This window comes from Anomalospiza imberbis, chromosome 5 (assembly GCF_031753505.1).
Source record: "Anomalospiza imberbis isolate Cuckoo-Finch-1a 21T00152 chromosome 5, ASM3175350v1, whole genome shotgun sequence".
NCBI classification, from domain to species: Eukaryota; Metazoa; Chordata; class Aves; order Passeriformes; family Viduidae; genus Anomalospiza; species Anomalospiza imberbis.
In genome coordinates this window covers 35,236,793-35,250,666 of record NC_089685.1, presented here as the reverse complement: position 1 = coordinate 35,250,666, position 13,874 = coordinate 35,236,793, and the positions used below count along the sequence as shown (strand labels likewise).

The 13,874-nt window shown below is 35.6% G+C and overlaps 1 protein-coding gene across 12 annotated transcripts in view; it reads left to right on the top strand.

Moving 5' to 3' along the window:
- The window catches only part of ZFC3H1 (zinc finger C3H1-type containing), a 41,732-nt gene extending 28,078 nt beyond the window's left edge, over positions 1-13,654 (top strand). For 4 of the 12 annotated variants that reach the window (XM_068190219.1, XM_068190218.1, XM_068190217.1 and 1 more), the window contains exons 24-35: positions 1,549-1,786; positions 2,994-3,099; positions 3,199-3,397; positions 3,901-3,995; positions 4,881-4,991; positions 7,202-7,306; positions 7,399-7,564; positions 8,242-8,342; positions 9,457-9,558; positions 10,151-10,190; positions 12,618-12,680; positions 12,806-13,654. In XM_068190219.1, the coding sequence (XP_068046320.1) occupies positions 1,549-1,786; positions 2,994-3,099; positions 3,199-3,397; positions 3,901-3,995; positions 4,881-4,991; positions 7,202-7,306; positions 7,399-7,564; positions 8,242-8,342; positions 9,457-9,558; positions 10,151-10,190; positions 12,618-12,680; positions 12,806-12,943 (1,464 nt within the window). In that variant the 3' untranslated portion in view covers positions 12,944-13,654. Of the gene's footprint in view, positions 1-1,548; positions 1,787-2,993; positions 3,100-3,198; positions 3,398-3,900; positions 3,996-4,880; positions 4,992-7,201; positions 7,307-7,398; positions 7,565-8,241; positions 8,343-9,456; positions 9,626-10,150; positions 10,191-12,279 lie in introns of all 12 variants that reach the window. The other 8 variants (XR_010999103.1, XR_010999102.1, XR_010999101.1 and 5 more) reach the window with 8 other exon arrangements.
- The last annotated feature ends 220 nt before the right edge of the window (positions 13,655-13,874 follow it).

Here is a 13,874-nt window from a genome sequence, read left to right as displayed (position 1 = left end):
GCTACAGAAATTATCAAACCAGTAGTTCTTGGGAAAGAACATAGTAGTTATCTAACCGTATTGCTCTGCTCTCAAATCTGGAGACTGTTAAATTAGATTTTATTGCTCCTATCAACTCTGAAGTCATTGAATTATCTCAGGTCAGAACTATGTCTGTAGAAGTAATTTAGGTGACTGTTAACTCTTGTGTAGATAAATGTGGCTGAGAGTGGACATCACCCTCTCCCAAAGTGGGAGCTCTGTCCTTTCAGTTGCAGGTTGTTTCATTCCTGCCAGCAGGTGCCACTTATTGCTTGCTGCAGCCTGTCACTGTCCTCAGACATAGTTTGAGAACCTCAGGCTTTTGTCTGGCACCAGTTGGAATGAGAAAGCACAATGCTGTGCTGGCTTTCCCCAAACGTACTGGGAAATTTAACTGAATGAATAAAAAGAACAGAGCTCTGGAGAAAAAACTGTGTGTCAAATCAACATGGAAATCCAGGGAGAATAACACTGGTTGGCTACCCTTACCTTTCTGCAAAGCGCAATCAAAGTCAAACTTTTTTTTCCCAAATTAATCTGAAATGTGTAGTTCAAAAGAATGGCTTGACAAGAGATTATTTAATTGTATTGCAGAGAAAATAATTTCCAAGTAACTGCTACTTCAGAGTAAATAGTGTGTATTGGAAAACTTGAAAGCAATTTTTTTCAAGTGTTTTGTGGACTTACTTTTAAAGTATTAAGTGGAATGCTTTTGAAACACCAGTTTTCACCAACTTCAGGACATGTTCTGCTAAATTTTGCATAAATTTGCAAGTAGATTAATTCTCTTGAAAATGGCATTCTTTGATCGTACTGTTTGTCCAGAAAAATGTTGGTACATTGCTAGTCATGAGGTTCTGTTGTGTTTTAGAAAGAATTTGTGTTTAGACTTTATTTAATTGCATTCTCTAATTATTTTATTTGGGAACTGCTAGTTTAACTGGACTATTCTATCTTTGCATATACCTGGAAGAAAAATTTGAAGTAATATCCTTGTTCTCAGTAAGGTTTCCAAAACATTTTTTAAAACATCTTTAGAGATGGTGGCCATTTCAGTAGACTTGAATAGGTGTAACTTAGTAATTCTATAACTAGGATTTAATAAATAAAAACCCCAAGCCAAACAAACAACCCCAAATGCACAAAACCTAGTAGGATATAGCAAGTTGAATCCAGGTTGTATCTAGAGCTACTGTATTTCTTCTATGGAACTGGAAGTAATAGGAGAATAAAGCAGGAAAATGGAATGAACACAGGTTGAGAGATGCATGTTTTCAAAGTGTGTCTTCACTTTTTGCAATAACAATCTTCTGCAGTTTTTCTGAAACTTTTACTAGAAACTGCAGAATTTGAATAGCCATGCATTCACATAAGCTGAATATGATTCTCATTGACATAAAGAATTAGTTGTTCTCTCTGGAAGAGTTTTGAGAATATTAAAACCTACTCTTCCTGTTTTCTCTTTCCATTCTTAAATCTTAAAGACTTTGTGGCTGAAATATTATGTATTTCTTTCAACCTTTACAGAATGCTTTAAAATCAGCAAATGAAAAGATAATAGCAGAACGCCTTACTGCAAGTGACCGTTGCTTGGCTTGGCTGGCTTACATACATCTAATTGAATTTGGTGTTCTCCCAGTCAAGTTCTATGATCCAGCTAATGTCAGTCCTTCAAGGATTGTTCACAAAGAGCCATTTTTAATACCATGGCAGACGGCTCAAGATGTGAAGACTGATCCTGATACACTTTTAGCTATGTTTGAAGGTAAGATTAAGTTGGTAAATATTTAATACATTCTTCACATGTTGTAATTCAAGAAGTATTATTCAACTTTGGAATTTCAAGTCAGTGCTGATGACTGTGTTAAGCCTTTGAATTAATCCAGTGAATATTGCATTTTGACTTGAACAGAATAGTGAGGAAAATCCACATTCTTGGGTGCTTAACCAACACTCTGTGTTTTTAATCTGTGGTTTCAACCCGTGGCTTTATCTTGGTAGAATATAATAGTTCAGAGAAAATGACCAGTCAGTGGCTTGTGATAATATGACATTGCTTGTTTTCTTGGGTTTATGTAAGCATAAAGCCAAGCTCCAGCTGTCATTCTTTCTTACCTTTTTTTCTTACCTCTTACTGAGGGTATCCTACCCTCAGTAGGATATATTTATTGGGAAGCTACTTTCCTGGAATATTAGTGTATTTCCTTAAAAGAGGCAGAACAATGCATGTGTTTATCTTAATGCATGTGTTAATCTTTCACAGTTTAAGTAAATTGAATATTTTTTTTTTTTTAAACGAAAAGTGAAGGTAGCAGAAGAAATTGAGTTTGTAGATTATGGTGGTGCTGCCCGACCTAGACTTCATAGTAGCAGACAAATACTGTTATATAGTATTTATAAATGTCAGTATTTAGTGGTTAGCCAGCAGCAGTATTGAGTTGCCACTGAGAAAATATCTATCCTGCTGGTGGTAATGCAGTGTTGCAATATTCAAGGATTAATGGAGTAGCCCAGCTGTGTGAGTGAAGGCAGTCTAGCTATGGCAATGGGGCATTCATTGTTGGATGACTTTTTATTATGCTGAGGAGAAAAAAAATAACCTGAGCTAGCTTTTGCCTCAATAGCTTTCAGCAGCTATGCTGAAAATCCTGGAATGTGATTTTAAATCTAGGGATATACTTCTGCCTGTAACATTGCTTTAATGTTTCATTGGTAGGATGTTTCCTATTTTTAAAATGAGCAAGAGATGAAACTGAAAGCCTTGTCTTTGCACTGTGCTGATAAGTAGTGAGAGTTTTTCCAAAGATGATCATCTGTTTCTAATAATTTGCAAAAACAGCACTCTCAGAAATACCTTTTCATGGTTATTTGTTTTCCTTATGTTCAAGGAGACATTTTATTATGTTAATGCTTCACATAACTTTGACACTGTTTGACGTGTAAAGGCTTTGTTTTTTACTTTTGTTTTGAAGATGCAGTCAAAACATGTACTGATGAAAGCCTTGAGGCTGACAAAAGAATAGCTACCTGCTTTCCTCTCTATAGGAACATGATAGCTTTGCTGAAACTTCTTGAAAGGTAAGTTGTTTCAAGACATTCCTAACTGGAGTACTTGACTTTTTTTTTTTTTTTTTTTTTTTTTTTGTTAAACTTAACCTTTACTTTTTTTTTTTTAAGGTGGGAGTCTGCTGCAGAACTTTGTAGGTCTTTATTGGAGCTCTGCCCTAACAACTGTCAGCTCTTGGAGAGTTTGGCGACCTTGTATTTGCAGATGAAGCAGAGTGAAAATGCCCACAAGGTGTGGATTGGAGCTTTTGAGAAGAATCCTCAGAATGCAGAAATTTTTTATCGATTGTGTAAATTTCTTGTTTCACAGGTAATACTCCACTTCAAAACTTACTTGCTGGTCTGCTAGCTCTGCAAAGTTTTGAGTTAGTATGTTGTTTAAAAATCTTATCAAATTGATTCAGCTTAAAATATTTTTGCAATGTCTAGTACACCTTCCTATAAATAGAAGTATAATCGGCAAGACAAGTGACATGATTAAAGATAATCTTAGCAATTACATGAAATCATAGATTTATAGTTTGTGTTGTTCTAATTCATTGTTAGTAATAAGCAAGAATAACAGAAATTAAAAGTACACCCTGTAATGTTTTTTCAGCTTCTTTCTAATGCTGACTTGCCCCCATTTAAACTTCATTTGTGAGAAAATGAAGACAGTGGAGCATTGCAGAGATAGATGCACCACTTGTTATTTATTTTGCTTACATTAGTCTTACCATATTCAGGTTGATGTTTGCTTATATTAGTCTTACCATATTCAGGTTGATGTTTGATTTTTTTCATTTAAAAAAAAAAACCCAAACAACAAAACAGGAAAGGTCAAGCAGTATTCTTCCACTGTTGCAAGATTTCGTGGCAGCTTTCTTTGAGAATACATGCCAAGAGCATGGTCCCATGGATCTCTTAAGGTATGTTGAGAATAATATTTTAATTTAAATTTTGGCAATACTGGCATTTTCTTGAATTATGTGATAATCTAGAACTTCTAAATTCTTGTTTTTTAGCATGGCATGTTTTGCCAAAACTTCAGTCAATAGTGATTTGGTGTAAGGTTTACACTTGTTTTTGCATAGACACTAATTTATAAAGCCGTGAGTATCTAAAAATAAAACAACAGAAATGTTGAATATCTGGATTTGGTTAATGAAAATGAATCATATATATGCCAAAGTTGGTTTTGTTTATTTATTTCCCCCTAAAGCTAGGAGCCTAATATTACATGTCTAAAATACACTATTTAGGCACTTGGAAAAGACCTCCATCAAGAGGTCCAGCATGTTATTAATTAGATTGTTGTTGAAAAGATACAGGTTTCCTGTGTAGCCTGATGATTTTCCCCTGGAATTTTAGCAACTAGTTGAAACACAGAAGTTTTGAAGTCTGCAAGTTCCCTGTGGTCAAAACAGATGCCTGTGAAGGTCTTCAAAGCAAAAGCCCTCCATGCTAAAGCTTACTGAGCTGAGCTTTTGAAATGTTTTTATCTCTAAGTTAGGTGTTAGATTTTACTCTTGCTTACGTTTGTTTATGTACTTGATGCATTTTAGAGTCTGTCATATAAGGCAACATTTAACTTTCTACATAATGAAAGAGTGAATGCCTTCTTTATTAATTCTGTATTTCTGTGAAATGCTTTTTGTACAGATTTTATCTGGGTAGAATTAAACTGAAATCTAGGAGAAGTGCATTTTTTAGTATTTTTCATAAACTGGACTTTGTAACTGAATGTTACACTTACATAGGATTCTTCCATGTAGAAGGCTATTCTTGCTTACTACTACTTTTTTCTCTTGTAGATATCTCTTGAATTTTCCAATGCCAATTGAATTTACATCACCTCTCTATAAAGAACATCTTACAGATGATGTTGTTAACCAGCAAATTCCATATCTGTGGCAGATCTACTGGTGAGATTTTCCCAGGAATTTCTGAGAAGCAGCTATTGTGTCTGAGTAAATTGCATTTTCAAAAGCAGAGTATTCATTATTTGCCTAAGGGTTTGTCACTTTGGATTCTCTGAATAAATGATTGTCCAGTCCTTAGAGAACCTACTGGCCTGCTGCACAGTGGAGATAATTTTATGAAACTGAGTTGCATGTCAACTTAAATTTTCCACTTGAGAAATCTTTCAGGAATTCTGACCTATAGGAATGGTAATAGGTGTGTTCATCTCAAAATGTTTTTTGTTTGTTTTACTTTTGGTTTAGGTTGCTGCTGCTAGTAGTGTTTTTCTTTCTCTTGGCTTTCAGTTGTCTCCCTTTTATTTTACAATAGCTTTACTTTATAAAAGTTTCCATTCTCTTTAGTCCTGATCTCCCCAGCTCCTTAACTTACTGTTTTAGCTGTTCATGGAGAAGCTCCACAGCAAAGAAATGCAGGAGGGTGACCTATTCCTCCACAAGAGGTTGTAAAGGAACATGTCTTTGTCATGTATACACAATCTTTTTTTTTTTTTTCTATTTCTTCCATTATTTTTGATAGCAGCAGTATACAGGATTCCCAGACACCACATTATTAGCTGTCTGTAACTTACACCAGTTACTTAACTGTGGTTACTGAGGTCATGGCTTACACTGGTTAAGAAGTTTACCATTTCATGGTCTGGGTTTGTCAGTCTTCACAAGTAGCTACTTGGCTTTTCAGATAAGTAAAATGGCAAGGATGATATTTTTTCATATACTGAGTGAGAATCCTCAGAACTTTTTCAACGCTATTGCTTATTGTTTTTAATTGGTGGACAACTTACAGGTAAAATGTATGGTTTTCAAGAAAATTTGATTGAAACTTTAAATAAAGATTATGGTTTTTTTTTATTGTCTATTACTATCAACTGAAATACTTTAGAATTTAACAAAATACCTCTTGACAAGTTCAGTTTTGGGTTTGGCACTTACACAGTAGAAGTGATGTTACTGGGACACTTGAGGTCACTATTTAGTCATAAGGTACACTGACTTAAGCTCAGATTCTCCTGTATTTTAGCACCTGCTTCTAGGAGGGAAAATAAGTTTGAAATAAGTACCTAAATTACTTTCAGAGCTAATAGAGTGTTTCTCTGAGTTTTGCTGTACTTAGTGTCTAGGTACTTAGGCCTGTGTGACTATATTACCTTTCTTCAGGTATGGAGGACAAAAACCATAAAAGTTCACTTTTACCAATTAAAAATAGATTGAAATCCACAAAGCCTTAAAGGTCTTGTAACAGTGTTTTACTTGGAAAGATCATTTGTGTGTGCACACCTGTGTGTTTGCACACACGTGTATGCACACACTATTTTAGAAAGAGTAGCAAATAGGTGATTTAGATAGTAATTCCTGGGGAAAGCGGGAGTAGAATCACCCACTGATTATGTAACTTTAGTCAGGAGGGCTCAGTAGCAAGGTCAGCCATATTTTACTTTATGTATTTCTGCATACTCCTCCTTTATGGGGTTGTTAGATTTTCCACCCCATTACTTACTGCAAGTCTTTTTTTCATTCTCATGTTACACTTTGAAATACAGAGTTTTCACTGAGTCTTGATCTAAGAATGTGTCTGCTCCTGTCTTTGAGTTCTTGTGTGTTGGTCTAACTGTATGTTTCTTTGAGAAACTGTTGAAGAAAATTAAGGGGGGTGGTTTGACCTTTCTTGTTAGGTTTTTTTTTTCCTCTGACACAATCAGTACGTTTCCACCCCAGATTCTGTTAATATTTGTTTCAAAATACTAACTTTGCTGCCAGAGACTGATACTATTTCTCAAATGGCTTTAATTGGACTTCAAAATGTATTGTTCTGGAAGTGGAAACTCAGGACTTGTCTCCATTCTGTAGCAATTAGAGTATTCCTACTAGTATTAGTAAAGGGTATTTTACAAGAGTAGAAGACAGTTTGTAATATTTATTTTTAAGGGTTGCATTTCAAACTTCATGGTTGTTTTATTATTCCTTGTTACCTACTTTTGACACTTACCCATTCTAATAAATTGACTGATAAATTAGTCCATGAAACAGTTAAACTGAAAACACTGTTTTTTGTTGCATCTGGGAATGGGAAATTCTTCATTGTGTCTTACTCTGACTGTGTAATTACATGTATTGATTATGACACACACCACTTTTTATCTTTTTATTGTAAACAGTTTGTGCCAGTCTCTTCATGCAAGTGTTGGTGAAGCACTGGATGCTTATGAAGCAGCTCTGGGGGCAGTGATGCAGCAGGAAACTGTTCAGAATATTTGGTTGGAGTAAGTTCTTAAGGGAAGAAAGCTAATTAATCTCAACTATTAAATGAACACTACCAGAACCATCTTTTTTCTTTTCTTTTTTTTTCTTCCAGTTACCTTGTTTTTCTCAATAGCAAAGTTGTTGAATCCAGCAACAAAGTACAAGAATTCAAGCTTTTTACTGATCTAGTGAACAGATGTCTGGTGACAGTCCCCACACAATATCCAATTCCATTTAGTACTGCTGATTATTGGACCAATTATGAGTTTCATAATAAGGTAAAAATGTGTCTGTGAGCAGTTTTAGTTAAACAAAGAGGCTGATGACCTGTTAGCAGGTACCTGTAATCTATTTGTTCAAGTACAGCACCAGTATATGAACACAGAGAGCTAAAAAAAGAAGGAAGTGTCTGAGTGTAGTAGTGTTTTGAACAGAAGAGTATCTAGCAGTACCTTTTCAAATAAAGGTCCTGTAATGCAAAGAGAAACTTTGACAGGGTAATGAAAAATGATCTTTTTATAGAGAAAAAAGAAAATAGATAAGGGAAGGAAGATATGGTTACACAAGAGGAGTCTGCAGAGCTGTACCACTGGCAGATGGAAACAGTTTTGATCATAGAAATTATAATGGTTGAGAAACAGAAGAAATAAAGTAGGAGGAAAAAGTTGAGCACTTATACAGACGGAATAAAGCTTACAGAAGTCTTGGATCCCATTTTGCTAACAAGCAGTGCATTTATCTTTATGTACTAAATGCAGGCTAGAAGGACTAAAATAGGTGGTGCTAGCAACTTGACACTGAATTCATATTATACAAACTGATTTATGTACTCTTGAGGGATAAGGTTTGAAGGTGGCAACTCATTTTATTCATAGTGTTCATAGTTTGTCATACCATTATTCTTAGCAAAATAAGACTATAAAGTGGATTAATGTTTATAATTCAAATTCTACAGGTAATTCTTTTTTATTTGAGCTGCATTCCAAAATCTCAGCATTCCAAAACTTTGGAACGGTTTTGTTCTACCATGCCTACTAATCCTGGACTTGCACTGAGGTATGTGAAAATACTTTTAATTAAGGCAGGTAGTTAACATAAGTACTGTTTTTTGTGCAAGATATGCATGATTTGCTTTCTACTACAGAAGTAAAACTATTGTCTATTATTGCATGTTGCTTGAGGCATATTGTACTTTCTGACGTCATCTCAATCTTAGATTTGACAATGTTCTGTTCTGTCTACAGACAGGTTATAATTATATAGAAATTAATTCTGCATTGTACATGATGACTTCAAATGGTCAAAATTTCAAGTGGGTAGAGAAACGTCAGATATATATTAAAATCTTATTGTTACTTGATGATCTATTACAAATATAGCTCCAGAACAGATAAAAATGGATATACCAGTCTATAACCGTGCTAGCTTAAGGCCTAATTTGACATTTATTTAGCAATGATAAATCATATTTTAAAGGAAATCTGATGGGAAACAACCAGTTAATGTAAGCATTACACTGGCTCTTACTTGAACAGCATTTCAGAATGTGCTCTGCCGGGAGTAGACTCCATGTTTCACTGTGTTCAGGTGCACTGAACGCATGAATATTTGAGTAATATTGAGAAGTTCCAAAACACTGTTCATCATCAACAAGGAACTCAAAGCAAGGCTCACATGTGGTTGTGGGCATGGGGAGAGTGTGACACACCTGCCTTTGGCACGTGAAGTTGAATGGCTTCATTTTAAACCAAGTTGCGATTCTGTCTAGATGGAACTTGCAGCTCCCTTAGACAGTGTTGATACTGCATGAAATAGGTGAGCAGAACTGACTGAATATTATCCCTAGCCCCATTACTATCAAACTAATTTGTCTCTTTTCAAATGTGCAGTTACCTTGTGCATGCTAGAAGTGAATCCACTCGTCATATATCAAGATCATGTTTTCTCTCTGATTTCACACTTCTTAGTTATTCTCTGAAAGTGTATCTTGTTTTGTTCTGAGAGTGTGATCAAATCAATATTGTATATGGTGGCTTGGGCTTTTTCCTACTTGCAACACTTGACTCAGATTAGGTATAATATATTTTGTGTAATGCGTTTGTATCTTTGGATAGCTTTTCTGTTCCAAGTGACTAGAGCACTGGTCCTTTCTCATGAATGCCTTTTACAGACTGCTTCTGCGATACTGGGAGGAGAGCAATGTTCAGATTCTGAAACTGCAAGCCAAGATGTTTACATATAATATCCCAACATGCCTGGCCATCTGGAAAATGTAATGCAACAGTCATACATCTGTTTTCATAGCTATTGCTTTTGTTTGTAAGGTTTACTTCACAAAGGTAAATCTGAAATGTCCTTCTAATTGGGCTTGTACTCAAAGCTTCTCTTTCATTAGCTTATTATTTTGAGAGTAACTTCATTACAGCAGACAGAGATACTGTCACTTCTTTAAAATGAGAAATGAAATTTCCCTCTTGGGAACACCTAAGTGAATGGATATTATGCAGATAAATATGAATTATGTATTTACAAGTTGCCTTTTAAAATTCAACTATTGACTTCTGTCTCCCCCTCTCTACCCCTCCCCTTTATATATCACAATAGCGGTATTCTCCATTATCCAGTGATGCTGAACTGATCTTTTTCTTCAGTGTTTGTTCATAATGGGGAACCACTGAAATGTCTTGCTCATGTAAGGTTGTTTTTAAAAAATGGCTATTTTTATCTTTTCACAATAGATTAACTTCATTGGAAGTTAGTTTCTTCTCAAGGAATTAGTAATTCCATTCCACAGTCAGTATTCTGCCATTAATGGCATTTAAAATAATTCAAGAATAAATGTTTTATATATTTCTTTTCCTCAGAGCCATTGCTGCCGAATGCTTTCTAATGGGACAAAGAGAAGTAAGTCAACACAGTGTACTAAAATGAGTAATTATGAAATTCTGTAAAACTTCTCATTTCTTGGCTTTATCCAAAGCAGTTGTAATCTTGTAAATCCAAGATTTCTGGTTAGTTGAAATACTCTTATTTATAGACACCAAAACATGTGCCTCAAGTGTGAGAAATGTTTTTGACAGTTGAGGTAGAATGGATTATATAATGAATGCATGCTCTTTCTGTGTATCTTTCCTGTCCTGGGAAGACTGTATTATTTTTTGGTTACCTGGAGGAGATTGGAGATTGTTGTATTTTAAGTTTAGCAGAGGGAAGCAAGACTCATGCTGGAAGATGCTAAGGACTGTCTTTACAAGTGGACAAGAGAGCTGGAAAGAAACTTTTTGCAAGGGCCTGTCATACTAGGGTGAGAGGGAATAGCTTCAAACTGAGAGGAGGTTTAGCTTGGATATTAGAAAAACCAGTGTTATTTTGAGGTGATGAGACACAAACAGGTTGCCCAGAGAAGTTGTTAGATTGCTTCCAGGGATGAAGTTTCTGGGCCATACTGGGTGGGGTTTTGAGCAACCTGGTCTAGTTCATTGGAAGATGTCTCTGCCCATGGCAGGGGGTTTATCTAGATGATCTGTGAGATCCCTTCCAGCCCGAACCATTCTTAGATTCTGTGAAGTAGTTGGAAGGGTGGGTCTGCCAGACTAGTGTATGAAAAGAGTTTCCATAGTTCATGACCACACACAAGAGTCCAATTCCTTTTTTTCCAAAATAGTAAGTTTACTTATTAGTACTTAGAGTAGGGAAATACCACTCTGTGTACAAACACAAAAGAGGTTTTTTGGCACAGCAACTTTTCAAATAGAAAAGTTTATTGGCATCACTTTTCAAATAGAATTATCTTCCTGGTATTGTTGCTGTCACCTTCAAAATACTCTTCCATCTAAAAGATGCTGTGTATTTGAGGGTGGGCGCTGTCATGAGGCCCTGGATTTGTGATTCATTTCTTGCTTGTGGTATTTGAGCTACTTCTCTGCTGTATCTGGTTTTGTGTCATCTTGTAGTGACTTACTGTTAGCATCCTTCTTTTTTGTCAGTGGTCTTCTGAATCAATATTAAAGCTTTAACTGATCCATAAAGGGTAGCATGGCTGTTGTTAGACTCACATATGAAATGTTTTCTTTCCTTTTCTGTGGTCTCCTAGAATGTTTAAGAAGAACATCCCCTAAGCAGAATTACTTAGTTTGTTAGATCAAATAGCTCAAAGTCAGGAGATATCAAAGGCTGGATTGCCTATTCAACCTTAATTCTGTCTCTGTGTTGATGGCTTGGTGTAATCTGTAATTAGTCACAGATCCCTGCTTCAGTCATTGTATTAGATGGACTACATCTTAAAATGCTGCCTGCAATAAGGCTGGTAACTCAGAAGAGCTCTGATTTGTTTGGTTAGAAAAATATATGTCAAATGCATAAAAAGAGGGCCCTTAAAGAAAATTAACCACTTAAAATGAAGGTATATGTGAAACACTGTAGCTGGATTACACCCAGAAGAAATCTTGTGGTTTTCTTCTGCAACCACCTCAGTAATTATGCTGTATATGGTAAACTCACTTAAGTAGTCATACACAGTGCAGTTGGGTTTTTGTGGGGGGTCTTGGTCTGGGATGTAGTGAGCACTTAAATCTGTTTACACAAATCAGTGATTGTTCCAGATAAGTGGATTTTCTAGTAAACAAGTAAGATATTGGTTTAAAATCAAATTGTGATTCAGATTCTGGATTTCCCGTTTCTGGAGAACCTGTTATTTATTTACATTAGAGGTCATGTAAAGGTTTGTTAAAAGAATATGAAAATGGGTACAAATATTTAAAATGCCAACAAATACCTCCCTTAGTGACTCTGATTGAAGTTGGGACTTAAGATACCAGTAGTTGAAGGACACTTGAGTAAGTACTAGTATTAAATATTTTGGTCCTCTGGTTTGAACCATAAAATGGTAAAACTTTTTTTTTTTGAGAGTTGCAGAGACTCATACTGATTGTTGAAGCATAGCTAGGTAGATGCTGAAGGCAAAAAGTCCATGAAAGAGTTATTTTCATTGCAGGATTGTGATGATATGCAATAAACAAGACTTGAGACTACATATTGAGGGGTGAAAGAAATACTCAGTAAGCTGCTTCATTCCCTGAATGTGTTCCATCCTGTGCAATGAATGAGGCAAGAATCTTGTGAAGACAAATAGCAGGTCCTTATGTAACTAATCATATTCATACAAGGGTCAGAATTAAGGTCAGACATAAACTTGCCTTTGCTTTTAGTACCAGTTTAATGCTTGACTTCAAAATTATTAAAAAAATATTGCAAGAGATTTTTGTGCTTCAGATAATTCATTTTGAGTGCATGAAATTGTGCTGACTTTTAATACTTGCCTTTGTTTTACAGGTCCATCATTTATATCAGAGAGCCCTTCAGAAGTTACCTCTATGTGCAACACTGTGGAAAGATGTAATGTTTTCTCCTTATGATTAAGTTTGAGGTTTCATATAAATTCTCTGCATATCCCATATCCATAGATGTGGTGATGCTCAGGCTCTGGCTAAATCTTATATCTGCTTCCCCATCTCTTTCAGCAACTCTTGTTTGAAGCATCAGGAGGAGGTAAAACTGATAACCTGAGAAAACTAGTTTCCAAGTGCCAAGAGGTTGGAGTCAGCCTAGATGAGCTATTAAATTTAAACACTTACAGAACAGAAAACAAGAATCTCTGAACGCTGGGTATGGTCAGCCATAAGTCCTATAAAAAGCCAAAATCAGTTGAATGATTCTTCAGGCTGATCCATGCCCTAAGATCTATGTAAGGCAGATGAGTATTGCTGAGCATATCAAGTCTCCAGTCTGCTTTCCTTGAACCTGGAAACAATTAACATGATCTTCCTCTGGAAACATGAACTCCCTGTCTGGCCTTGCTTCTGGGCCCTGCCAGATTCTCATAACGTCATCTACGTAAGTATAGTTAATCAAAATGACAGACTTTATTTTTTTATGTTTTCTTTTTATTTACTGTTTTCTTTGTTTTGCTGTTCCTGATTCACTTGACACTCTCGCTGATGCCTGAGAGATCTGTGTTTGGGATTAATTTACTGGGCTGTGTTTACAGTAAAAAGCAACTAGTCCATTTTGGGTTTTTTCCTTTTTTAAACCTTTTTTGAGACTTTTTCATTACAGGATTTAAAACAAAAGCAGCCGCTCTTAAGGAAAGTGTAACTGCCGTGGCCACAAGTATGCTTCTTGCACTTGAAGGCTCTAAGAGGGTTGCTTACTGCCCTTTTCTGCATTGGACTCATGGCAGAGACTATTAAACTTGAAGATTAAAGAAACTTTTGCAAATGCCAGTGCATCAGAACCTAAGAGTGGTCAATTATGTGCAATTTTTTGTAAAGAAATTTTAATTTATAATAAAGTTTAACAGTTTAAAAAAATATTTATCTGGTTTTTTTGGTATTACCTTGCACTATTACAGGTGTTTTTACAGAGAGATTTTCAATACAAGCTGACCTTCGAAAAAATCTGTCATTTGTTATTTTGATCAAGATATAAGCAAATGTCGTTAAACTGCCTATTGTGGATATAGAATAACTGTCTCCTTGGGGGTTTTTTATCCCATTGCCTCAGGTGCACAGTTGTTTGTCTCATGACAAC